The 25816-nt window shown below is 49.3% G+C and overlaps 2 protein-coding genes across 2 annotated transcripts in view; one reads left to right on the top strand and one right to left on the bottom strand.

The window, feature by feature from the left end:
* Window positions 1–3637, top strand: part of DLX6 (distal-less homeobox 6) — a gene marked incomplete at its 3' end in the record, with an annotated part of 4191 nt that extends 554 nt beyond the window's left edge. The window contains exons 1-3 of the mRNA XM_082631846.1: window positions 1–137; window positions 1387–1580; window positions 3386–3637. The exon at window positions 1–137 is cut by the window's left edge and continues 554 nt beyond it. Of these exons, the coding sequence (XP_082487972.1) occupies window positions 1–137; window positions 1387–1580; window positions 3386–3637 (583 nt within the window). The remainder of the gene's footprint in view (window positions 138–1386; window positions 1581–3385) is intronic.
* Window positions 3638–14222: 10585 nt separating this feature from the next.
* Window positions 14223–18402, bottom strand: DLX5 (distal-less homeobox 5). Its single transcript, XM_082632709.1, has 3 exons — window positions 17870–18402; window positions 15760–15944; window positions 14223–14713 (listed from the first exon to the last, which is right to left on the bottom strand). The coding sequence occupies exons 1-3, from the start codon at window positions 18222–18224 to the stop codon at window positions 14384–14386; spliced, it is 870 nt and encodes a 289-aa protein (XP_082488835.1). The 5' UTR covers window positions 18225–18402; the 3' UTR covers window positions 14223–14383.
* Between the last annotated feature and the right edge of the window lie 7414 nt (window positions 18403–25816).

Below are 25816 nucleotides of genomic sequence, written 5' to 3'. Positions count from 1 at the left end.
CGCATCGGGCGGCGGCAACTCCTACAACCACCGCTCGCTCGCCGCCTACCCCTACATGAGCCACTCGCAGCACAGCCCTTACCTCCAGTCCTACCACAACAGCAGCGCGGCCGCCCAGACGCGAGGGGACGACACAGGTGAGAGGCCGCTGGGGCAGCTCGCTTCTCCCGCCTCCCGGCTGCCCCCTACCCCGCCCGCCCCGTTTACTTCCTCAACGCCCGGGCCTCCGCCGGCCCCCTCCCCCAGGCGGCCCGGCGCGCCCCCGGCCAGGCCTCGTGCGCGCCCGCTCTCCTGGCGCCTGCCTGCCGGCCTCGCCCGGCCGGGCCCCTTTCCGCAGCCGCGGACCCTCGGCTTCCTCGAGGCTGGACCCGTCTCGCTCCCTCGTCTCTGGCGCGCCGCTCGGGCCGCGCCTCCGGCTCGGCGCGGGCTTCGCTCGACCTGTTGGTCCGCACTGCGCTCTCCAGCCCGCTGGGTCCGTGCGCCCTTTGCCTCCCTCCTCCCCTCCGGGTTGTGAACCGCGTTTGGCAGGACTGGGGACATTTCTGGGCCGGAACTAGGGAGCCTGTTTTGCTCCCCAGCCTAATCTGGGCGGCCAGTTGGCCTACTTTGCGTGGGGCGCCCGGTGCGCTTCGGTGACCCGGGGAGAAGCTGGCGTGGCCTCCTGCTCTGGTTAAGCTGGTGACAACTGGGCTCTTTCCCGCAGGCTTTGAGGTGTCTCCCACACCCACCCCTAACTGGGCCCCCTCCCTTGGGTTTTCGATACACTGTAGCCTGCTCCTTTGTTCGTGGAGGTGAAGCCCAGGGCTCAGCACCCTTGGGGGACAAAGTTGCCGCGTGAGGCTCAGCCTGCTCGGGTGCTGGTCTGAGCGGCCCGTTGTGTTTTGTTTGGGGTTTTGGTCCCTCTCAGTAGAATCATTTTTGAACACACCGAGGGATCTTGATGAACCGGGCTTGGAGTTAGTGAACATCAAGCCAACTGGCCGCAAAATCACTAGGGTGGCTCAAGCACACCTTAGGGCACTGTAAAGCCAGGCCGAGGGGCCCCGCTCCGCGGAGAGAGCAGCCGCCCAGCGGCGCCGCGCGCCCCAGAGAGCGGCTGGCGCCGCCTCCGCTGCGGCCGAGCTAGGCTGATTGCCCCGGGGCCCAGGGCACTCCCTCCGTACGGCCACCGCGCATTACTAGAGACAGAGTCAGGGTCGGAAAGAGGCTTTTGCAGCCGCTGGGAGCACTCGGGCACTGTGAACCCAGAGAGGTCAGGATGGCGTGGGGACGCTTCGAGGAAACCCTTATTGGCTTTGGGAAGACTCGGCGCAGGCCAGGCCAAGCTCAGGGAGACTGCAGCAGTAGCCTCACGGGTGACCGCTCCTCTGTATCCTTTGTTTGCAGATCAACAAAAAACCACAGTGATTGAAAACGGGGAAATCAGGTTCAATGGAAAAGGGAAAAAGATTCGGAAACCTCGGACCATTTATTCCAGCCTGCAGCTCCAGGCTTTAAACCATCGCTTTCAGCAGACTCAGTACCTGGCCCTTCCCGAGAGAGCTGAACTGGCAGCTTCCTTAGGACTGACACAAACACAGGTAATTCCCGAGAAGCCCGAGTATTCCTGAAATGCTGACCCCACTTTCAGATTGGGCAGGGAGCACATCAGGAGGAACTCTTGGCCTAGTCAACCAAGGATGGAAGGAGCTTAATGACAAATGCCCTTGCTCCAGTTACGCATTTTCCCGGGACAACACAGTTTGGAATAAATCACCTGGTGTTGAATACTGGATTGGATTTGCACATCCTCCCAGCCCTCAACGACCCCACCCCAGCCTAGTGTCCTTTGGCGACCAAACTGATAGTTTAATCGAGTCGTATTCCAGAGTAGAACAACACAAAAGAGAACAAGTAGGAGAAAGAGAAAAAGACGTTCAGGCCAGGAGACAGAATAAGACCCATGTTTCTTAAGGATCCTTTTGTGGGCCCTGGGACTTAATAAGGATTTCAACTCATTGGCATTGAAAGAATTATGAAGTGAAAGGCGGGTGTGTTAGCCAGACAGGCATAGGTTCCAATAGGATTTAGTAAGGGGACCAAGGTGCAAACTGTTCATCCTAGGATGCGTGAGGTGAGTTTTTCTGAAAATTGCCATAAACTCAGTGGTTAAATCGTCCTGGTTGACTGGTTGATGCAGCCTAAGGTACCTCCCTGGATCACAGAACTTGGGAGCAATGGCAGAGCTGGAGATCAAAGAGAAACGTGCCCAAATTACAGCAGGTGAAGCCTCAGTTAAGTACAGTTGCTGAAGTTCTCCTGTCCTACTAATTTGAAAGACATATGGGGCATTTCAGACTTCACAGGAAGAGGTTTAGGCAGGTGTATTAGGACCCTGGTCATAAAGCCAGGCTGCAGTCACCTGTGTTTTTTTGTCCTAGTCGATTAACTTAGCTGCATGGGGTGGTAGGCCTCATCTGAAACGGATGATCTTCAGCAAGGGGACTTCAGGTTTTATGAGACTCTTGCTGGGGAGTGATTCTGTGGTGCCTTAGAACAGATGCTCCTCAAGCTCTTCTTTTCAATTCAGCCTGCTTTCTCTTGCCATGTTGCCACTGGAACTATGAAGGGATTCCTGCTACTCAGTAACTTGTATTCCTCTTGGAAAAGCAGACTCCTAAGGCTAAGTAATTTTAAAGGTAAAGGAAGCTGTACCATAGAATGTCCTTTTTCAAATACAGTAGATCTGGGATGTTAGCTTAGATATGCTCCCATCATAGATTCCTGGTTCGTATTTAACTTTCCAGAGCCCTTTGACTTTTAGTGACTGCACTAACAATCATGACCACAGTTTGACTGAGCAACATACAAAGTAGGGAACGAGTGAGGCACAGTCCCTGATCCCTGCAGGATTATGTCAGAAGAAAGATGCTCCATGTACAGTCTGTGGCATATGCAGTATATGCCTAGGTATAATCAAGGCATTTGGTTATAAATGTACAGGCTTTCATCTGTTCTTAGTCATTTGCTCACAGTACATGCAGAGTTGGCCAGACTATTTGAGGAAGTGCATTTTCAGTTGGCTTTCCATTTAAAACTACTCCTTTAGACTTTGAACCCAGCTATTTCATTCGCCTTTATTCTTGTTTTATTCTTATTTATGCTGTTGTTTCAAACCTAGGCTTGCATCTAACTGAAGAGTTACAATGACTTTAGGTATCCGGACAAGATACCAAGTAAATGGCGGGGGTGGGGTGGGGTAGGGGAGAGGGGAGCGGCTAGAAAGAGGTGGAGGAAGGCGGGGTCTTGAGGGCTTGGCGTTTGCGGGTTTTTTTTTTTTTTCTCCCAACTATAGTCACTGGTTCTGTTTTTCGGGCCTAATGATCGCTGCTGCGTTTCGTTCCAGGTGAAGATATGGTTTCAGAACAAACGCTCTAAGTTTAAGAAACTGCTGAAGCAGGGCAGTAACCCGCATGAGAGCGACCCTCTCCCGGGCTCAGCGGCCCTGTCGCCGCGCTCGCCGGCGCTGCCTCCGGTGTGGGACGTTTCCGCCTCAGCCAAGGGCGTCAGTATGCCCCCCAACAGCTACATGCCCGGCTATTCGCATTGGTACTCCTCTCCACACCAGGACACGATGCAGAGACCACAGATGATGTGAGTTATCCGAGGGAAATCGATACCCTAGGGAAACGTCTGAACAAGGCAAGGAGGATCCAGGACCTGCTTGCATCTGCCAGACCGAGCCAAGGAGCAGGCTTGGGAGGACTCTTATGTGTGGCCAGACCGTCTGGGTGCTTGCTCCCTCTCTCTCTCCTCTCCCTTCCCCTCGGCCTCTCTCTTTTTCTCTCTCACTCTTCCTTTTTTTGCCTCCCTCCTTCCTTCCTTCCCACCTTTTTTTTTTCATTTCCTTTCTTCATCTGCCTTTTCCCTTGAGCAGCCTCAGTAATTGATTTTGCATCTTAGAGAGAGAGAAGGAGAGATAGAGGTAGAGGTGGGGGGGGACTGGTTTCTATGCCAGCACTCCTGAAACCTCTCACTGTAAGGATATTTTCCCTTACCCCTTGGGATCCAGGCTCTGAGCCTCTTTTTCTCTTTGGGAGTATCCATCAAAAGGACTTTTTTTAACAGACATTTTCCCCCACCAGAAGAATCTGCGCAAACATGGCAGCGTTTTTACTTGTTTAATGAGCTTAAGACATTACATGATGAAAGAGAAGCATTTCGGACTCCTGCATTTTTATTTACAATCCCAGACTGACGAAAGAATGAAAGAAAGAAAAAAGAAAGAGAAAGAAAGAGGGAGGAAGGAAGGAAGGGGAAGGAAGGAAAGAAAAAAGAAACCCTCACATAACAGCCCTACTCTAAGGAAAAATGAGCTGTAAGAGTAGAATGTTGCCACAGAGGGAACGCTGCATGTTTTATCAAAATGCAATGAGCAAGGATGATGATTTAAACAAAACAAAACAAAACCACTTTTCCCCCACCCCTACCCCCAAACCCTGAACTGGAATCAGGAAAGACGGAGGAAACAACCAAAATCACCATTCTATTGCTTTGACATCTTTACTAGGTGAATTGGTGGCATTCACTAAGCTAATAGGGACATTTATATCAAGAAACATTTCTGTATATATTGTTGAATTTTAGTTGTACATACTTTGTATGTTTTTGTCTTCTTTCATATATGGAGTAAAAGCCACAAAACGCTGGGAGTGTCCTGTATATTTCTCTCTGTGTGTCTCTATCTCACCACCCCTCCTCCCTCCCTCCCAGTATATTTTCTATCACTCTTAAAAGAATTCCTATTTCCTAATATGGGAAACCCTATATATAAACATCAAATGTCTGCAAAGATAGCAGTTTGCAGCACTAGCCTTTGTCTTAAGTACTTTAACATTAGCCATGGATGTTTTCTCAGCTTCCTTTATATATTATATTTTAATTGTAATTTCTACACATTTATCTATTTAAAAAAATCATTAGAATGATCTAACCCCAGGTTAACCTCTAGACATCCAATAGTTTCCAGTGCTGACACTGAGTATTCTCCTTTCCCTTTCCTCAGCCAAAATAATACAGCTGTATTTGTTTGGAAGTAGCTTTTTTTAACAAAAAAAGAGGGAAGAATAAAAGAAAAAACAGAAAGTAAATGCACAGTTATGACTACTTCATGTTTACAACCCTTTGCAAGCTAGCTAGATAGGAAAATACACGATCCTGGAAGAAATACATCCTTCCGATCTTGTGGAAAGCACAGAAATAATGAAAATGAAAAGTCCTTTCGTCACACAAGCAGGAAGCCCCATACTGCGAGAATTAATGGCTACAGACCTGGGCATCCTTCAAATTATGAACCTTGAAACCACTGAGCCATTTATCAGAAGTCAATAGAGATACTCAGAGTGCTCCATATAATGACAGCGACATACAGTCGTGCAAAAGGACAGTCACTATAATTAGACACAAAGCAAAGACTACTTACCAATATACCCGTTCCTTTTTTTGTTGAGCAACTTCCACGCTCAGTCAGTCTTCAGAATGGTTTAAAACCGATCAGTCTTGTCATTTTCTAGCATTCGTATTGTTACATTAGGAAAAATGTTTTCTTTTCTTTTTTCCCCCTTCCTACTGTGAAACTTTGGGTTCGTAGCTCCCCAGGATCAATTCTGAACAAAGCCTCCAGCTGCAGTGCCATCCAATTTGAAGCAGACATTGGGGACAATTTAAGGTTTTTATCCACAAGAAGGTTTTTTTCCATTCTCTTAAATGCAGCCATAATTAGAGTAATTTTTCATGTAGCCCGCTGATTACAGCGTTTTTACCGTCAAAGATAATTACCTGTAATTTTCTTCCACTTTTAATACTAAAAAGCCATCTTTATTTAGATTCAGGAACAGGAAAGGCGAAACAAAAGAGGGAAATTATTCTGTTATTCATACACAAATTGCAGAGACGTAGGACCTAAAATTGAAAATTAACCAAAATTATAATGCTGAAAAGAATGGAAGAGGCTGCAGAAGTACAGCTGGTAGTGGGGCTTTGCTGAATTATTCAAATTACGTTAGAGAGAAAGCTACCATACATCGAAACCAACACTAATTTTTCTTTAAAAAAAAATTCACCAGACACATGCCAAACCACTGTGAGTGCATGGAATTCGGAAACCCAGAAAATGCATTTTAACGCATTGGAGGTGTTATCATGTTGCTCCTGTCTCGTTATTTCTATCTCTTAGTATGAGTTTAATTAAACAGGAAGTTCTACCAAGGGGTCCTCCCCAGAACTGGCTTTGGAATTGGGCTTCCTCTGGGTCCTCTGAACCTCAAGGGTTAACATTTTCTCTCTTTAGAATGTATTGACCCCATAGTAAAGTGATTCCCCAGAGAAGTGTTGGTAGGAGGGGCGTAGGCGAAGGCAGCGCCCAGTCTCGGTGCCTACTACGCCTCCCCACGTTCGAACTTCCCCGGAGTTCGAGTTCTACAGCCTCGTTCTGACCATATTTCCAAGTAAAAAAAAAGAACAGTAGCTGCGGGGGCGGTGAGGTTGAAGGGGAAAATTTCTTCTCGGCGCCAATAAGCATCTCATTATCTTTTGACACAATTTCGTCCAAAGGTTCCCGCTGGAGAAAGGCCTTTCTGCATTGGGGTGAGGGAACCAAAGATTTCTCAGGCTGCTGCACTTAACATCTCTAGCTGCTCTCAGCATCTACTGGGTCAGGAAACAGCGTCATCTATAGATAGAACTGCCCCGCTTCTTGCGAGGGTCTTCCTCGGGTGCATTCCTAAATCAAACTGGTTCCCTGGCTCCGCAGCTCGGCTCTGCGTCTCAGCCAATCGTGCCCCTCCAACCCCAAGGTCGCGGCGTTTGGTCCTCGTGGGCAACAGCTTGACAATCGGCATCCCACCCCTTCCCCCTCCCCCCACCCCAAGCTTGAGGCAAAGGCACCGCAAAGCAGCCTTAAAGGGTTTCAGAGGCCAGTTATTCCGGAAACTTTCTCCCAAATGGAGGAAGGCGTCAAAGGGGCTATAAAGTTGAGAGATTCACACTACACCTGCCGTTGCCGATGTCCGCATACCCGTGATGCTAAAGGAGCACTTGTCGCGAACTCCGTTTGCTCTCTCAACGCCCCCAAACTTAAAATCATCGCCACATGTAAAGACCTCAATGGATTCGTCTAGGACTAGCTTTGAGTAACAACTTTTCAAATATATTTTAGATTGGAACCTCCAGAAGGCTCCCTCCATACCTTACAGAAACCCGGTCCATTTCCCAGTCTCCAGTCACAAGCTGCACCAAATATCAACAGCACAGAAAGCAAGAAAGACAAATCGAGTTCTTAAGGATCCCATTCTCACCCAAATCCTTTTACTCACCAGAACGACCACCCTTCTACGGTTAAGGGGGATAAAAGGTCAGAATTCAAAAACACCTCTAAAGCAAAGTTGCAGTCCATAATAAATCACAGCAGCAACACATATAGCTTGGAAAGTGTGAGAAGAGAAATATGAACTGTGTCTTGAAGTATGCAAGAAATAAAAACTTACCCCCAGTGACTATCTCTTAAGCAGTGATCAGGGTCTAGAAATCTATACTGAACAGAAGCAGAGGAGAATATTTTTCTGAGTCTCCGGGCAGAAGCTCTTTCTCTATATTCTTGGTTGAGTGAGCACATCCAGGTGTGAAATTGTTTGCACACCCCAGCACCTCTTATATTGCCAGCAAAATTAGCTGTTATTACTGTCACTGTTTAGTGATGGTTAGCGTGATACAAAAAAAAAAAAAAACTGCTGTAATCAAGACCTGGCGCATCTTTGCAAATTACAGATAATTGTAAACGTCCAGATTATGATAATAGCATCCTAATCCAGCCTGCAATATAATTATTACAGAGTGTTACATCTGAAACTGTCCAGTAGGGCTAATTCAGCCATTATTTAGACCCTATTTTTGCACGGCAAATGGGTTGCTGAGTTGAAAATGTACGATTGTAATTTCACAGGGCACTCAATGAGTAATGGTATAGGAAGAGGAAAATACAAAAGTGAAATGTGAACAGTGGCGATCAAATCAAACCCTGAAGGACAAAAGACTGTTTGATTCATATGGAAAAAGAAGAGCGGGAATTAAGAAAATAGCAGATCAGTGGTCTGAAGCATTACGTGTCCAAATCTTCAATATGTGTAAGGCTGATGTGTTTGCAAGGGCTTCTACATCTGCTGCTGCCTGGAGTCTGAAATAATTTTTCTTTTTCTTTTTTTTAACTTGTCTTCCCCCCCCTTCCCCTTCTCTCTCCTAAGGCATTATCTATGCTTATAAACAAACAAAAAAAAGTGCCCCTCCCCCAAGCAAAGACCATTTGTCAATTTCACCATTGTTTCCACCAAGGCAGCCTCAGAATGTGCCTGTCATTTGTTTATGAACATTTTAAAAAATGAATTTGCGATCTCTCTTGTCATCAGAGCAAAACGCCCTGGGTGTTTGTAAGTGTTCCTAAGCTTCATCTCCATTCTCTTTCACTGGGAACAAGTCACTGAGAGTTCTAAAGGATATTAGCAGAAAATGTATTAATTGCTGCTAATTAAATAAAACCGGCCGGGAAGCTGTCTCCTCCACTCGGCTTCGCCGGCTGTTGGCTTTAATCCTATCACTAACTTTTATTAATTAACACTCCCCTTCTCATGTAAACCAGTCCAGCTTATTCTTTTGCTACAAGTCACTGATGTACTTCTTTCTGTATTCCAGAAAGTCTGGTATTTTTGATAAAGAACTGTCCCGGCCCCAGATATGGTTGTAAAAGAGCAAGGTCAGTCTCCTTAAACTGTGGAAGGACCGAGGAGAGAGGGAGTTGGAGAATTACAGCAAGTGAGTCTGGAGAGAGGCTGGGGCGCTGTGCTGGTTCCAGAGTGAAAGCAAACCTTGGGTTCCAGCTGCTGCCTCCTGAGGATGAGGAGGATGAACCCTGGCCAGGATGAAACTTCTGGATTCCAGTTCTGGTTCCTGGTGGGGATGTCCTGGTCGGGGACACCTAAAGGCCACAAATTCCCAGGAGTTCAATTTTCCCACCATGAGCACAGAGAATTTCCTGGGCATCTTTTCCAGCCTGTAGGACAGTGTGTGATGATTCTCCCTCCTCCCACCACCTCACAGACCCTGGAGCTGCCCAGCCAGGGCCACCCTGCAGGGTGGCAAGCAGGCTTACTAGCTCCTGTGAATTTAAGGGCAATAATGAAATGACCCCTGTTTAGTGACCCCTGTTTATAGATGAAAGTTGAGTCCATATCCTGCCTCTTCCCCCTCCCTCTTCTCCCATCTTGCAAATGACAAACGGCAGAAATAGTCCTTGAATGACAACAAGCTTCCAGTGGCTTCTTGTCGCCTTTCCAAGAAAAAAAAATGCTTTAAAATAAATGATAGCTTGGGTACTGTTTACCGCCCTTCACCTCCACCTACTTCTTAAAAAAAAAGTACACTAGACTGTGCATGGTGGAGATTTGACAGAGAATCCTCACTGAAACTTTGTGTGTGTGTGTGTGTGTATGTGTGTGTAGAATGATGTTATGAAGCCATTTTTTCCCCTTCCTGTGGCAAAAGGTCGTAATGTGTGGTATTTCACGGTTTTATATAAATTTTGGTTTAGGATGTGGAACAGACTCAATAATACGTGCGCTTTTGGCAAAGAGACTCCTTCGGATCCCCATAAATCAGAAGTAAATACGGAGTCCCAGCGAACAAAAGAGCAGAAACAATGGCTGCAAATCAGGACTCTCTTCTCTTTTAAAGAGAGATTCATGTAAATTCCCTCGGTTCCTGTCTTTACGGTTAGAGCTCGACCTATAAAACAGGTTATTACATTACAGCCGGCAACCCTGGATGATTGAAAGGGAAGTCTTCCCCCGCCCCTCCGCAGTCGGTACTCTGTGTGTATACTTTCTGCCCCGTACCACAGGGGAACCTAAAGCTTGTCAGATGCAAAAGAAAACGCGGATGCGGCGGGGGTGGGGGGGACGGGGCTGCGTAGAAAAATATGTAGCCAATCCCATATGTGCTACCACTATTTGGGCTGTTTTCGAGGCCCAGAGTTCGCTGGGACCATGGAAAAACCAAGTACAGTGTGCAGCACTCGCAGGCAACCTGGGAGCGCGAGCCGCAGCGCCCCCTCCCCAGCCTCCCGGGAGGCGGGAACCTCCGCCCAGCCGCTGTGGGAGGGGGTGCTTAAGGGCGGAGGAGAGGGGTGACCGCAGGCGGATCCGCCGGTGTGGCGCGCTTCCCAGAGGTGCCGGAGGGCGTCTGTCCTCAGGGCGTGCCTCCGGGGAGGGCTCGAGAGCTCGGGGTTGGCGGGATCCCAACGGCCAGTGGGAGGCGCGCGATCCGAGGGGTTGCGGGACGGGGCGGGGAGGGGGTGATGGTTGGGGAGCCCTAAAGGTCCCTCTCTTCGAATAAAAGGAGGCGCTGGGGGGCGTGAGAGGGGCAAGGGGCAGCGTTCCAGGATGCATCCCTCGCGCTTCGGGCTGGGGAGCTCTGGAGGCCGAGTGGTGTCAAGGTCGGAGTAAGCTTCAGAGCGCGCTGGGAGGAGCCGAGCACCGCCTGGCCTTGGCGCGCTGTGGGCGACTCCCAGGACGGCGCGGCCAGGACGGCGCGAGCCGTGGGGCGTCCGGTGGGATCAAAGAAGCCAAAGGAGGCCAGCCGGCGCGTCTGGGATTGTGGGATAAGGGGCGGGAGCGAGAGGATTGGCATGGGCGGGGAGATCCCGGCCTAGCCTGTGTCTGTGTCATCGGGAGGGTGTGCGTGCGTGTGTCGGTGTGCGGGTCAACACGCTCCTACCCGAGGCCGAGACCTGGGTGGATCCGAGTGTGGGTGGACAGGCTCCCGGGTGGGTGCCCCAACCGGAGGGAGAGAGAGGGAGCGAGATCAAGGGCAACGAGGTCTGCGGGTTCCTCTGTGTGTGTGTCTCAGGCCCTGTGGCTCAGCACTGGAGCCGCCTGGCACCCACAGGAATGCGGCTTCTCTCGGCTCCCCAGGCCGCCCCCTGTTCCACAAGGAGGTGGCCGCCAGGAAAAAGGGGGGGGAAGTAAGGGCAGAAATCTGCCTAGCCCAACGCGAGCCTCAAACAAAGGCCAATTTATCTGCTCTTTTACAGGATGGCCCAGGAGGCGGACAGGGCACCAAAGAATCATACTGGCCCTGGCTGCCAGCATGCCCTCGGCCTCCTGGGCTTTGTGAGGTGGTCTGAAGATGGGGATAGGAGCTTGGGAGTATGGGGGGCGCGGTGAAGAAGCCCACGGAAAAGAAAATTAAATCTTGGCGTGAGCTTGACATCTCGGGAGCACTAGACTGAGAGCTAGGCAAGTGGGGACCGGAAGGGGCAGGCAGAGGTCAGGAGAGTGGGTTCGGGCAGACCCGGACTATGCTGGGGAGTGGTACATGTTTATATTAGATATAGGGATAAACAATGGTGAGAAGGAGGGAGGGTGGGAGGCAGGGCAAGGGAGAGGAACATCACACGGATATTTTTAGCCTTTGCTGAAGATCTGTTATTTTTACATCCTTGGGCGCAGGACTGCAGGGAGTTAAATTCCCCAGGGAGAATCCCCGCGGTGCCAGGGAAAACCCGCTGCAGACTGGTTTGCCAGAATATTTTTGTCCACGGCTCCCGGACCAAGTTTAAAAAAAAAAACAACCGCGAGAGAGAAGAGGCCATTGCGAGTGGAAGAAGTGAGGTTAGCACAAGGGAAGGAATCCTGAAACCTAGTCTGTCCGCGCGGCGTTATGCGTGCCCGCGTCGCAACGAGGCTCTGGTGTCCTTTACAACAAGCAGTGTCAAGGCTGGGGGTGGCGGGGTGGTCGTTAAAGAAGAGCTTCCCTCTTCTTTCCGGGAAGAGTCCGAACTCGCGCTTCCCTCCGCTTGACCGCGCCGGCCGATCGGGGGTGGTAGTGCAGGGATCCCCTTTTCAAAGCAGGAAAGAGGAGGGGAGATGGTGGGGACGGCTGGAAAAATATCTGCCCTCTCCACGTGTAGAAAGGTAAGGAGTGTGCTCCAAGCACATTCTTGCCACTCAGGACCCCAGTGGGTACGGGCCCTCCAACCTTCGCGAACACGCACCCGGGGGCGGCGAGGGGTGCCAGCGCAGGGGGAAGCTGGCGCTCGGAAACCGGGAGGGGGGGGGGCGGGTTTCTCTCAGCCGGATTCACCAGACATAGAGCGCTGGCTCTCGGTGTAATGGAAACTCCCGCACGCCTTACAAGCCAAGAATGGAAAGCAGGAAGTGGATCCCTCTACCGTTCCCCCTCATCCTCCTGTTCTCTGCCAGCGCAGAAAACAAAGTGGGCTCCGCACGGCTTTCCCCCAAGCGCGTCGCCATCCGGACCTTCTTCAGAGAAAGGAGGGCTGGAGGGGAACGAAGGGGTGGGGGGGGGGCAGAAGCTTCGAGAAGAGAAGCGCTTTGGGGGTGGGGGAGGAGGAGGGGTCCACAGCTTTGGCCGCGGCCCCTGCGCCGCCCCGGAGCCAGGCAGGGTGCCTCTCCAGACCGGCAAACCATCAAATCCCCCCAAGGTCTTTCTAAATTGGCAGGCTAGAAAGGAAAAGGGAAGAGAAGGAAGGAGACGAGGAGAGAAAAGGAGGAGAGAGAAAGAGGAGAGAGAGCACACAGGTAAATTCCCCTCAGGGCACACAGCGTGCCTTTTCAGGTCTAGTCTCCCAATCCTGGAAGAACCTTCTCAGAAGTCCTCAGATGACAGGATGTAAATTTTTACGTTCTAATCTTCCCCCCACGCCCCCACCCCCGCCCTAGAAAACTATTTTGTCAAATTTATTGCTGCTGACTTCCTAGCTGTAAAATATATCTCATGCATCTTGTAATTTCCAACAAACGATCTCCCTTGATATCCCAAGGAAACAGAGTCAGGCGAGCTAAAGGACAGTCAAAAAGACACCCACAGTTCAGGCCTGGGAGCACAGCTCTAGACCCGGGCTGTAGCTCTGGTCACACTGTTGATGTCTGTATGCAGACATCATACAGGGATGAAGGGAGAAGGACGCTACAGAGGCCAGGGTTGCTGCAAGTCCTTTCTCTCTGCGACAGAGAAGCCTTCACAAAAGAGAAATCCCAGCAAACTGATGCAGTTTCCCATCGTTTGGAACCTGCTTTGCCACTGTCTTATGGAAAAGCAAAGCAGAGAGAGCTCCTTCCTGAAAAAACCAGAGCGGTAAAGAGGATGAAGGAAGTAATTTATGTTTGGAATATTGTCTCACACGATATGAAATCAACACGGGGCCACAATACTTTCCTTCCTTTCCTCCACCTCATAATTCCCTCTCTTGGCAGAACGAATGCATCCCCCCTACACACACATGCCCTGCTTGGCCTACTGATTTAGGTCCATCATTGTTTTCAAGTCCTGTGATCCTTTCCTCTTGTGAAAGAGCTCAGATACATTTATAATCATACACTGAGTCCAAGGCACTACCATTTGCCACACTGCAAACATTTCAGGTTTAAAAAAATGTAATAGAAGGGGAAATTTCTTTTTCTTCTTTTTTTTTCATTTTCTTATCTCTGGAAGCTCCCTTTGAAGGGAGTGTAATTTGTCTAATTGCTCTGGCAATACACAGAGGCTGATGGGGAGGGGGGCAGTCTCCACCATAATTGCTTTGAGCTTAGAATTCAGAGTGGTTATTGAGGGATTTCTGCTGCTTTCTTACTCACACACAGAGAGGGAGGGCTGTATTTAGATTCCGGCATTACTTTCTACCTGAAACAATTTGGGGTTAAACTTAAAATTATCTAAACGTTTTTGTGGTTAGGCCAAAAAACACCTAAATGTATATTATGTGGCAGTACTCTAAACAGGCCACATATGTATATTGACATATAAAGTACAGCATCCAACGTATACACATCTACAGTTCTGCATCTACACAGCCCCCAGTTTCTGTTTTCCCTTTTGCCTTGTTGGATCTCTGCAGAGTTTGTCTTCCTTTAATTGCCTGCACAAAATGTCACTAGCCCATTATAAGTGGGGCAAATGGAGTATTTTTTAGAAGCATTTTGCTTTCATGGTCGAAATAATTTTATTTATCCAGAATATACAGTTTAATTCTTCTATCTACACTTATTTACATGGTTAAAATAACATTGAAAAAAGTCTTTTGAAAATTTGAGGTCATAGATTTCAAGGCACTATTGATAGTGTCCACAGTTGCGCAAAAAAAGTTCGTCTGTAAAAAAAGGGGGAACGGTGTCCTTTGAAATGCAATAACTTACATGCAAAAAAAGCTTTACACATGAATCTTTTTTGTTTCTGTTTTCCAAACTTCCCCATATGAATTCCTTTTTTAAAAAAGTGATTTTCTAAAACAGCAAAAACACAGTAGTCCCAAAAAAGACAGCAAGAGAAAGCGGCCGGTCTAATAGAGTGTCCCGGAGGCCAGCGCCAGCGGGTGCTGTAAGGAGCCGGGCGGCGGCAGGTGGGAATTGATTGAGCTGGCCGCGCTCGGGTACCAGGAAGCTGAGTTCTCCAGGTAGCTGGAAGCGGGGGACTGGTTGGAGGTCGGAGGGTGGGCATGAGGGTGGTGGCTGAGCGAACGGGACGAGCCCTGGGGCTCCCACACCGCCGGAGACTGAGGCGAGTTACACGCCATAGGGTCGCTGGAGCTGGGGCTGTGCTCCGGGGGCATCTCCCCGTTTTTCATGATCTTCTTGATCTTGGATCTTTTGTTCTGAAACCAGATTTTCACCTGGGTGGGGGAACAAAGGCACACATTACCGGGACACTCAGAGGCTGCCCGCGCGCCTCCCCCAGGGCGGCAACTGGAGGCGATTTCGGCCCCCAGGAGGCCAGGCCCTGGCGTCTCCCCGCAGCTCTCGGCCCACGGTCAAGGGGCTGGGCCGGGGGCAAAGCCTGCATCTCGGGCCCCAGAGGGCGCCCTGTTGGCTGTTGCTGGGGCAGGACCCCCAGGCTTTTGTCTTTTGTTGGGGCCAGGGGAGGGGCGCGAGTGTCCGCGGCCGCGAGCGCGCACGGGTAGGCCTGCGCGGAGCGCCTGCAAAGCGGCGCCGCGAACGTCTCCAGAACAACCGCCAGGGCCCGGTGAGCTAGGGGCGCGGGACCGGCTACGCGCGCGCGCGCTAATGTGGCAGACTAGGAGCGGTCTCCCCGTTTCCCGACCGACCCCTTTCACTCCCTCATCTCCGATGACATTCTTTATTCTTCCAAAGACCCCCGTGGGGCTGGGGTGGGAGTGAAGGGAACGGGAAGATCCAGGGCAGATTTCCCCGTACAACCGCGCCCTCCCACCTCGGAAGGTCAGGCTGCTGCGGCCTAAAGCTCCGCAGGCGCAGGGCGTGACCCGTCAGCTCTTCCGGCTGCAGGCGACGTTCCCGGCTTGCGCGCGGCCTAAGACCACCGAGAACCCGCCAGGCCCCGCTCATCCCGAGAGGCTCTGCATTGTGCAGAGAACCAGACAGTTTCTCAAAGCTTCGAGAGTGTCCTAGAAACAACCCTCCCCTTGTTTCTAACCTAGGAAACCGGCCCCTCAAAGCCCGAGGCTCGAAGGGGTGGGGCTTGCATCTCGGGATGAACGCGGTCTCCCTCCCATCCCTACCGTCGCACGACGGCGACACCCGGCCTGACTCCTAAAGGGAAGGGCGCGGGGTCAGTGTCTTTCTGTCTGTGAGTTTGTCGCGGGCCCTATTGATTCGGCTCCAGCCCGCCGGGACCGAACCCCGCGGCCAAGCCAGGCTTGCAGCCCAGGCGGGGCTCTGGCCCAGCCGCGGCCGGATTTACCTGTGTTTGCGTCAGTCCCAGGGAGGCGGCCAGCTCGGCGCGTTCGGGCAGGGCGAGGTACTGAGTCTTCTGAAACCTTCTCTGTAACGCGGCCAGCTGAAAGCTGGAATAAATAGTCCTGGGTTTACGAACTTTCTTTGGTTTGCCGTTCACCATCCTCACCTCGGGCTCGGCCACTTCTTTCTCTAAATAATCAAAACAGACCCGGTTAGAGTTGTCGGCAGACAATGGCCCTTTTGCAGAACTTGCAAATACAGCCCTTGAATTTATTACCACGCAGCCTTCACTCTCTTTCCCCCATATCACCACCTTTGCTTCACGAGACCCCTCCCTCCCCATCGTGGAAAAACCAGGTAGCCTGATTAATTCCCTACTCTGTTTATTCAGGTTCTCCTGGGTTTGTGCAAGGCGCCTTGTACAGCAAAACTCCTTTCTCGGCGTCCGGGATTTAGCCCTTGCAGCGGTTCCTGCTTCACCCGGATTCGTTTTCAAGCCCACCCTGTGTTCACCGACGTTTCTTGGGTGAGTCTGGCCAGCCGCTCCCGGGGATTCAAGGGGGAGGCCCCGGGCCGCGGCCCCCCTTATGTCAGCGTCTGTTCGGGCGCCCGCAGAGGCCAGACGCATGGGCAGGGAAGACGCTAACCGAGGTCTCCAAAGTTCAAAGACCCACAAGCAAACTATGCTCCTTCAATTCAGCAGCAAGCCGTCCGAGCCGCCGCAGACAGAGGGCCGATTATGCAGCCCCCATAATCTCCCTGCAGATCTGCGAGGGCACAGATGTGTCTGGTTTCTTTTACAAATAGACTTAATAAGTTCTTGGCCAAAAGAAAAAAAACTTTCATTTATGCACGAAATTCAGAGACACTGAAAGGAACGAAGACACGCCTCCCCCCTCCACCCGCCCCCCCTCCCCGCAGTCTTTTAAAGTTTATCAGGAGTTATAGTTCCAATACAATTTAAAAAGGAATCCGCGGTGGGGTGTTTTCGTAGGAAAGGGGCGGCAAGTCAGGACGAATTTAGCAGAACTGTGAGTATAGACTTGGGAGAAAAAAGACTCTCAGAACGCGTGTTTTACAAACGTGCCCTGGGGCCACAAGTCCCCTTTCACAAAAGTACCATCTTATCAAAAGTGCCCATCTCTGCAAGGGGCGGAGAACCTCTCCTCGGAGTGAGTGAGTGTGTGTGTGTGTGTGTGTGTGTGTGTGTGTGTGGCGAGCTCCTAGGAGAGGAAGGGTGGAGGATGAGGGCTGTGGTCTCGATTCTGCCAGAGCAGGGGATGCTAATATTAGCAGGATTATTAATGTGCTGGTGGGAAGAGATCAAACCTGACCAGCAAAACCTCTCCTAGGAGACCTCATACCTCTGTTACTGCCCAAGCTCACTAACCCTCTTAAACTCTCCAACTACGTTTCAAGGCAGACGCAAAAGGAGATGGGAAGGAGAAACAAATTGTAGGCACCTAAGTGAGAAAGAAAAAAATATTGCTCCAATAACGTGACCCTTCAGCAACCCTCCTCCGCCTTCAAATGGCTTTTTGTTTTGGGAAATGCCTTGGAGAAACCGCAAGGCTCTCGGCGCGCTCTTCCTCCGGCGGGCTACAGCTCTCCGGCCCCCACCCCGCCCCGCGCGCTCCGGGTACCCACACCACGCTGGCTCGCGGCTGCTCTCACACTAATCCCCGCAGAGTCTTTGAGGCAGCCTTCCACTCCCACTCCTCGAGCACATTTACCCTAACATCCAGCAAATAACCTTCCGTTCATTACGTAAACGCCGCTCAGGCTGGTTGATTCTTTCCTCTCTTCACCCCTACCCGCTTTCCAGCTTCGCCGGCTTCCGACCGGGTAAGCTGGGAATCCAGCCGCTGAGGGGTCGCCCGAGGGTACCAAAGAGGAGAGACGCTAGTCCGAGCTCCCCCGCAGGCTTCTTCTACTAAGAATCTGTAAAATGCTGGCTCGGGAACCTCTCTTGGTTGCAGAGTCCCGGCCCCCATTCCCTTCCGCCGTGTGCGCCCGCACTGCAGTGGACGGCGCGGCCCCGGATCTCCCACCGCATCTCGCTCCTCCCTGATCCTGGCTCCCCCTGTGTCGGTCCCCACCCCCAGTCCCCGTACCTGGCTGGCTGGTGGCGCTCGGGACGCGGTTGTAGGCGCCGCCGTACTGGTGGTAGGGGCTGGCGTAGCTGTAGTCGGCGTAAGCTTTGGCGGGGTAGCTGCCGGCGGCGCCGTTCACGCCGTGGTACTGGTACTGGTAGGGGTTGAGCGCTTTGCCGTAGGAAGACGAGGTAGGAGAGCAGTAGCCATGCGGGGCTCCCCCCGTGGGGCTGTAGTAGTCGGAATCGGTAGCCGACGACTCGGGCAAAGTTGGCGATTCCTGAGACGGATGGTGCATGGCTGCGGACGTCTGGAACGGGGCTTGGAAGTCGCCGGATCGGATGCTGGGGACCCTTCTGTCAAACACTCCTGTCATCGCTCGCTGGCGGCGGCGGTTGTCCTTGCTGCTCTGCGGCGGCGGCTGCCCGAGTTGGCCGTGGGGCTGCTCTGGTCTAAGCAGACATGGCTGTGGGAGCGAGGGAGGAGGAGGAGGAAGAGGAGGAGGAGGAGGAGGAGAGGCGGCGGCGGCGGCGGCGGCGAGGAGGAGGCTGGGAGTCTTGGAGGCTCTGTCTCCGGCAGGCTGACTGCTGGCTGAGGCGCAGCACAGCCTTGGTTAAATCCTTAATTGCGCGCTTACGCACAGCGGGGTGGATCGGGTTCCATTGGCCAGGGCCTCAGGAGCAGCAGCAACACCCTAACTCGTCCAACTAGTTTTAGCACAACAAAGCATTGCTTAAAAAAAAGAGGGAGAAAAAATGAAGGGAGGGCTGGAGTGTGTGTGTGTGTGTGTGTGTGTTGTTGCTTGCTGGGGGAAGAGGGGGTCCTCAGGCAATCTGTTTTCAGTGAATACTAAAGACAACGCAGAAGCGCCAACACCCAGCTCTGTACTGTCTGGAGACAATGTGTTCCAATCAGCAACCTCAGAAAGTGCACATGTTTTGGGGATGAGGTCGACCACGGTCTTCTTTCCATGCTCTGCACCTCCCAGCCAGCCTCGAGCTGCATCAGGGGCGAATGTGGATTGAACACTAATATTGAAATGGGGAATCAAAGCGAGGTGGGGAGCAGGGATGTGAGATAAAGGTGAGAAGAAACTGATGAGAACAGTATTTCTAGTGGGGTACTGGGAGCCAAGCTGTAATTTACATGTGTTGAAAATTTGTGATTTGGGAAAAGACAGACAAATTTGCAGCAAGCACGTCCTTTGCCCGAGATGAGTTATTTCTCAGACAAGGGCGAGACAAGGATGCTCAAGAATGTACTCTTAATGGCAGAGAGAGTTCCTGCAAGCCCAAATCCCTACAATGACTTAAAAAAATGCTGTCTTAAGCACAAATAACTTAATGACTCCCAAATTGCTGGTCCCCAAGAGGAGCGGGCAGCCCCACATTTTGTTTGATATTCTAGTCTATTTGGATGCTGTTGGAATAGAGGATCAGTAATTCTGTGTTCAGTGGTCAAAGATTCCTGCAAAAGTGAATGGTCTACTTATGACTTGTCCTCACGGGACTAATGGGCCCAAGAACACTGGGAAGTAGACAGATAAAAGTTCTTTGGGGAAGTTGGGTGAAGCCCATGGATTTCCCTCTTCCAGCTCCATGGAGGTGGCACCGAGGGCCTGCTTTTCCATTTCCCAGGGTCCGGATTCCTGTACTCTCAATCCCTTTATTTCTTGCAGTGAAAGCATCTTAGCTCATATGCAAAGGGAGAAAAGGCTCAGGAATCAAACACTTGGTATTTGGGATCCAGAGTTTGCCTTTCACAAAGTGTCACTCTTGCTCTAGTGGTGAGCTAGCTGGGAGTTTAGAAATTTAACATTAGTCAGTTTACCGCTACCCACTTCCTCTCCCCTCAAATAGGACACTCCAGGAGCTGGATCCTGATTTGGGCCCTCCCAGCACCTTCCTCCAGGGGTTCTAAGACCCGGAACCTGGGAGCTCCACCCGACATCCAGGGTGGAACAGTCTGGCTTCTCATCACTGCCTCATCCCTCCCCGGCCCCACCACCAACCCAACCGAAGAAGAAAACGTCTACATTAGCTGTGTCTAGTCTTAGTTTAGCCTCACTTTGGCTGTGGAGCTATTTTGGCCCAAAACAGCCTAGCAGGAGAGCCGAGGGGTGGGGGCGGGTCCGGAACTCGGAGCAGGAGGCCAGCCTCACTCCGAAACTCCAAAGCCGAGCAGCCACATGTGCACCAACTCCCTGCCTCTGGGCGCCGTAAAACCACAGCTATTGTCGCATAGCCCTCCGGGGGCAACTTCAGCTCTGGCGCGCACAGGGAAGGGAAGGTGTGTGTCACAGGGTCCACAGCACCCCTCCTCCCACACCCGCCCGAGTCCTTGCTTGCGGCCTGTGCCGCCCCAGACTTCTCTGAGATAGAAGCTCGGTTAAACAGAGCCAAGGCTGTCCGCCCATCCTCACCCCATGCTATGGATGTCGGCATGGCCGTTCAGCCCCTAGGTTCTGGCTGAGAAGGACCACAGAGCTTCGGGGAAACACTACAGACCGCAGCAGGCTTGCAGCCCTGGCCTCTGCTCCGGAGAAGTTCTCGGCGCCCATCGAGTCACCTTACATGCATATCCTGCCATTTAATTACACGAATCGCTTCCCCAAAGCAATGCCAGGGATGGTTCAAAGCGCCTCCCGGTTCGGGGAGCAGGCGGCCTTCCGCAGCACCCCACCGTATCCTCGCAGCCCCACCCTGCCACTCTCTACTTTTTATAGATTTAAAAGTTATTACGTGGCGGGAAATGAGGTCAATACCGTTATGCTAAATCGGATGTTCGTAGCAATGTCCTTAGACCTTGCTGAGAAGGCAGATTCCAATCTGGATGGATTGGAAGCTGCAGAATTTGGACAAAATTTAGAAGTTAAAAATCCGGTTGAAAACACAGTGTTACAATGTTAAATTATTCTAGACCTTGCTAAATTTCACTTTTCCTCCGACAAAAAAAAGACATTCTTTCCCGTTTTACACAAGACAAAAAGGAGTGGGGTGAAAAGGAAGGATTTAACTTCTTTTTCTCAGTTCCTAAAGTGGTGGCCCTCACGCCAGACTCCGAGCCACTTGTGCAAAGGCTTCTGCTGGGTGAGGCCTCCAAACCTGGGTGTGTCTCTAAAGGTCCAGAGCATCGACTTTCTTGCTTTGTCCCGCTTCTTTTCTAGGTTGACCCCACTTCCCCCTACCCTTCGTTCCTTAAAGGAAGAGGGAGGGATAGGGAGTGCTAAGTTAAAAGGAGCCCGAGTCTGATCACAATATGGTCCCATTTCCTTTCACGTTAGAGTCATTGTGGCTTTGTGTACGGCTGGCACCGGGCCTGGCCGGCGCTTCGGACCCACACTCTGGGCGCTCACGTGTTGGGTATCCCGGCTGTCAGGGTAGCAACTTCTGCTGGTACTGTGGTGCTTGTGATACCAAGGCTCAGAACTTTGTTTTAAGGCCAGCGGGCCGGACGCTGTTACCTCTTTCAAAACCCACTGACAGGCCCAGCCGCGGAGAAACAGCCCCACGGCTTCAAACTTCTCCAGAAGTGCTCTCCTCACGGCGACACGTAGGAAGAATGTGAGTAATTTCATCTCCTAGTAGCCGAATTTTGCAAAGGGCGGGAGGCGGTGGAGGGGAAACGGGCCCTAAGAGTAGTGCAAGTCTTTACCACGAGCGCCACCCAGTGTCCGCGAGAAGCAGCGTGCAAATGGCAAACGCTTCCCAGGCTCACAGTCCCTGGCTGGACAACGCCCGTTTGTCCTGGGGTTCGAGTCGGCTACCACGTGGCTTTCCTTCTCTCCGCTTCCAGTAGATCTTTCTCTCCACTCCCACGCCCTTTCGTTCCTTTACGTTACTCCGTATACATTCATACTCTTCTTCTCCCCCTCCACCCCCCAACCGGATCACTTTTTTTCTGGGTTTTAGCACGAAATCCAGCGATTTGGGGGAGTACCATGCTCTGGGATGACTGGAACCAATCGAGGGGGACCCTTGTTTCCTAGACAGTTCTGAAGAAGCAGGCTGTCCTCTGACTGGATGAGGCGCTGGAGAGACTGAGGGTGATTCACTACTCCCGGGAACTGGAAAGATGGTGCCACTCTGAGTTTGCAGGGAGAGTGCTTTGGAAAGGCGCGGCAGGGGAGCGGGGGAGGGGGGGGATCATTTTAATAGCTGCTAACTCAGTTTTTTCCCTCTGACCTATCTGGAAATCTACTTACTCATAGGTGTGCCAAAAGTAGAGCATTCTTTCCTTTGGGCTTGAAGCTCAGACAAATTACTGCACCTGAAAATATTTAGTTTATAAATTATGATCTTTTTAATATGGACGCTATTATTTTATTTAATTAAAAAATTGTACTCATCAATTGGATGCACGAGATTCACGTAGATAAAGGACCTCCATAACATGATACTAGCGTATATGCAAACTTGATGTAAACAAGTCTTTATTTTAGAATTTTTTAAATCTGTGGACTACCTGTCTTAAAAGCCCTTTCTTTGGTTTGAGGTTTATTTTAGTTTTCATTTGCAATGCTTTATCCATTATTTTGTTTATCTGTCCAGCGAAAACTGCTCTCAGAGCAGTTCACTGTTATTATGTCTTTATTGATCACGATCCATCTAGAGTACTTTTCATCCTAGAAATCTCAAACACAAACACAGCTGGTTACATCATATGTTTTGTGGAGATAGATCTGAGTAATTATTTTATTTACAATGGAGCTTCCTTTTTCTTTGAGCTAGGGCATGAAGATCATTTAATAACTTAAGGTAAGAGCCCTGAAATATTCAGTTTGATGTTTGTCTATAAAAGACACATTTCCGGGCTTCCCTGGTGGCGCAATGGTTGAGAGTCCGCCTGCGATGCAGGGGACACGGGTTCGTTCCCCGTTCCGGGAGGATCCCATATGCTGTGGGGCGGCTGGGCCCATGAGCCATGGCTGCTGAGCCTGTGCGTCTGGAGCCTTTGCTCCACAACGGGAAAGGCCACAACAGTGAGAGGCCCGCGTACCGCAAAAAAAAAAAAAAAAAAAAAAGATCAAAGACACATTTCCATGAATTACGATGAGATGAAAAAACAGGAGTGATGATTGCAAAAGTGGTGAAGTCTTTAAAAAATATCACAAGTTGTTGGTCATTGGTTTTGGCAACCCAGCTGAATGGCTTTTGTGTCTCTTGATAGAGAGCCAGGCATACTGGCTTGGAACTGACATTCAGAGGTGGTTCATCCTCTGAGTTAGCAAAACTGTTTAATTCCCCACCGAGGTTTAAAGTTCTTCCCATGTACTGTGAGGCTGAACTAACTAGGCCCAAGCCAAAATGCTTTGGAGCCCATATGAATTGACGGTGAGGTCACCCAGGGAGGGAGGTGAGGGAATGGGGGTGTGGGGAGGTGATGGAAAGGATAAGTAAAAAGAAAGATTCCTCCCATGCTGAAATTAATTACGGTACCCCCCCGCCCTCAAGAAAAATGTGTTTGGCGTTAAAGAGCATCTCCAACAAAGTAATCTCAAAGGATTCACTAGCAGGCAATTATATAAATATTCTGAATAAATTAAAAATCCCCAGAGGGGGAGACTATTTTCCGCTTAATTCTAAGCTAATAGGACTTTTCAGTCTATTTCCAAATGATAGTGCAGATCATAGACTTTGGCAGATTTTGTTTTTATAATTAAGACATTAAAATGTGTTTATTCATTTAACTTAAACATAACTGCTTAGGAAAAGGCCTTAAGTATCCACTCAAATCTATTCTCTATGAGACAAATTTAATATACCACAGCTGAAAACACTTCAAGTTCATCTAAGTAGGAAGTAAATGGGATTATATTATTATAAGTCTTTGCAAACTGAAATTGAGTCATATTCTTCCTCCTAAACTCAGATTTCATCTTCTTGAAAAGAAGGTTTGGCTGTGATACTATTTACAAAACCTTTATTCTTCTTAAAGATACATAAATTCCAATTTAAAAAATACCCCTTGTGGAGTTAAAAGAAAAGTAATTGGCAGACAGGAATTCAGAGCAATGATCCAATTTGGCAAGGAAATAGCAAGAGTGAAGCTTAAGTCATTTTTAATAACATTCTAATTCCAAGATCAGTTTAGAATTTTAAAGTTCATTGATCCTAAGCCACTGTGTTTTTATGATCTGACAACACTGTATGCAAAGGTGTAAAAAATCACTTCTAAAGTGAAATCCATTTAGATTATTCAATCACTGTGAGCTGGGTTAAAACTTGGCCCACAGATATATGCACTCAGGTAGGTAATATAGTTTTATAGATATTTTTGCACCCTGCCTTAATTATATCATTTTAATAGATTAAAACAAACAGCAAGAAAATACAAAACCTTTTTGTACAGCTGTGTTTACTACCCTATACCTTTTGTAAAGAGAAAGATTCTTAAATAGGCAACCCCAGCCTGAGATAAGAGGTTTCCCTGCTGTGTTACACAGCGTAATCAGTGGAAGGCACCGTGCCCACCTGGACTTGCATCCCTCTGTGCTGCTGCAGAAGAAAATAAAGGCAACAGGAAGGAAAGGTCAATAGCTTTCCAAGTGAAGTGTAGCTGACGCAGCAATGGAGTCCTTTTTTAAAAAAAATTGTGGACAGAAAAGATACATTACCCTTCTTGTACCCAGAATCTTAGTAATAGTCAACTTATATAGGCCATGAGAAGTAAAGCAGACTTTTTCTTTTGCAACACCAAGTCTTAGTTTTATTTCTTTCTCAACACAACAGACTCTTAGATGGTGCATTTAGCAAAGTATTGTAAACATATACATTCATATAATTGATTGCTGCATCCTGGCTTACAACTTTGCATACGTGACTGCAGGTTCCCAGTGGTTTGAGTGCATTTTCTCAGTTTTACCCCTGAATGATGTATGCATTTTAATTGGTTACTTCGGAAATCAGGGAACACATTGGCTGCTACTGCAACTTTTCAACAGCCCTCATTTTGCAATCAACATACTATGTGTCTGCATGCACTATTGTTAGTTTTCTTTCCGTCTTTAAAAAAAAATATTTATTTATTTGCACTATAGTTAGTTTAAAATTGGGTTGGAGGAGTGGGTGAAATGGGTGAAGGAGATCAGAAGGTAAAACATTCCAGTTATAAAATAAATAAGTCATGGGGATGTAATGTACAGCATGGTGACTATAGTTAATAGTATTATATTGCACATTTGAAAGTTGCTTAAGTGCTCTCATAACAAGGAAAAAATGTAACTGTGTATGGTAATCGATGTTAACTAGACTTACTGTGGTGATCATTTTGCAGTATATACAAGTATCAAATCATTATGTTGTATACCTGAAACTAATATAAGTATCAATTATAACTCAATAGAAAAAATAAAATGGGGTTTAGGGATATCTGGAATTTTACTTACAAGTTCCAGGAATGCTTGGAACTGTAGAGGGAAAAGATACTTCTTTTTTATGAAACTCTGGACTTCAGCTAGCTACAGAATATAAACAGATATTGTATTAAATCCTCTCCTAGGAAAAAAAGAAGTGAAGATGGAAATCAACAAATTAAATAAACGAATAACTGACACAGGCTAGAGTAGCTGTATTCATACATGAAGAAATTCAGAATATACTGTGGATGCACTATTCTTTCCCTACACTTTTCCCTTGCCTCTTTTGTTATTTGAGTCTCTCTCTGCTTCAGGGGTATACTGTCATAGCTTTTTCACACTTGCTGTTTAAGAGTTTCAGACACTTTCAGGGTCATGTTATAGAGTGACTGTGCTAGGTCGCTGGTAGTTAACTTACATAATAAACTTGGAGAGGATAAGGAGAATTTTTTAGCATTGAGTAAAAGAGATGACCCAAAGAGCTCATTTTTGCTACAGTGATAACATTTTTAATAGAATTATTCCTGAAACCAGTCAGTTAGGTGTAAAACTGGTGATTTTAGTTAATTTAATAATTAAAATCACCTGGTAATTTCCCCTTAACTTACAAG

This window comes from Mesoplodon mirus (genome assembly GCF_964341445.2).
Source record: "Mesoplodon mirus genome assembly, chromosome: 9".
NCBI lineage: Eukaryota > Metazoa > Chordata > Mammalia > Artiodactyla > Ziphiidae > Mesoplodon > Mesoplodon mirus.
The sequence above is the reverse complement of the archived record's forward strand: the minus strand, read 5'-3'. Positions and strand labels throughout refer to the sequence as shown.

Excerpts from the sequence above, each read along its gene's own strand:
- DLX5 (XM_082632709.1), bottom strand. The coding sequence starts at position 18,224 with ATGACAGGAGTGTTTGACAGAAGGGTCCCCAGCATCCGATCCGGCGAC. Across the intron at positions 15,945-17,869 it reads GAGCGCCACCAGCCAGCCAG|AGAAAGAAGTGGCCGAGCCC; the intron begins GTACGGGGACTG and ends TTGATTATTTAG. Across the intron at positions 14,714-15,759 it reads TGGGACTGACGCAAACACAG|GTGAAAATCTGGTTTCAGAA; the intron begins GTAAATCCGGCC and ends TCCCCCACCCAG.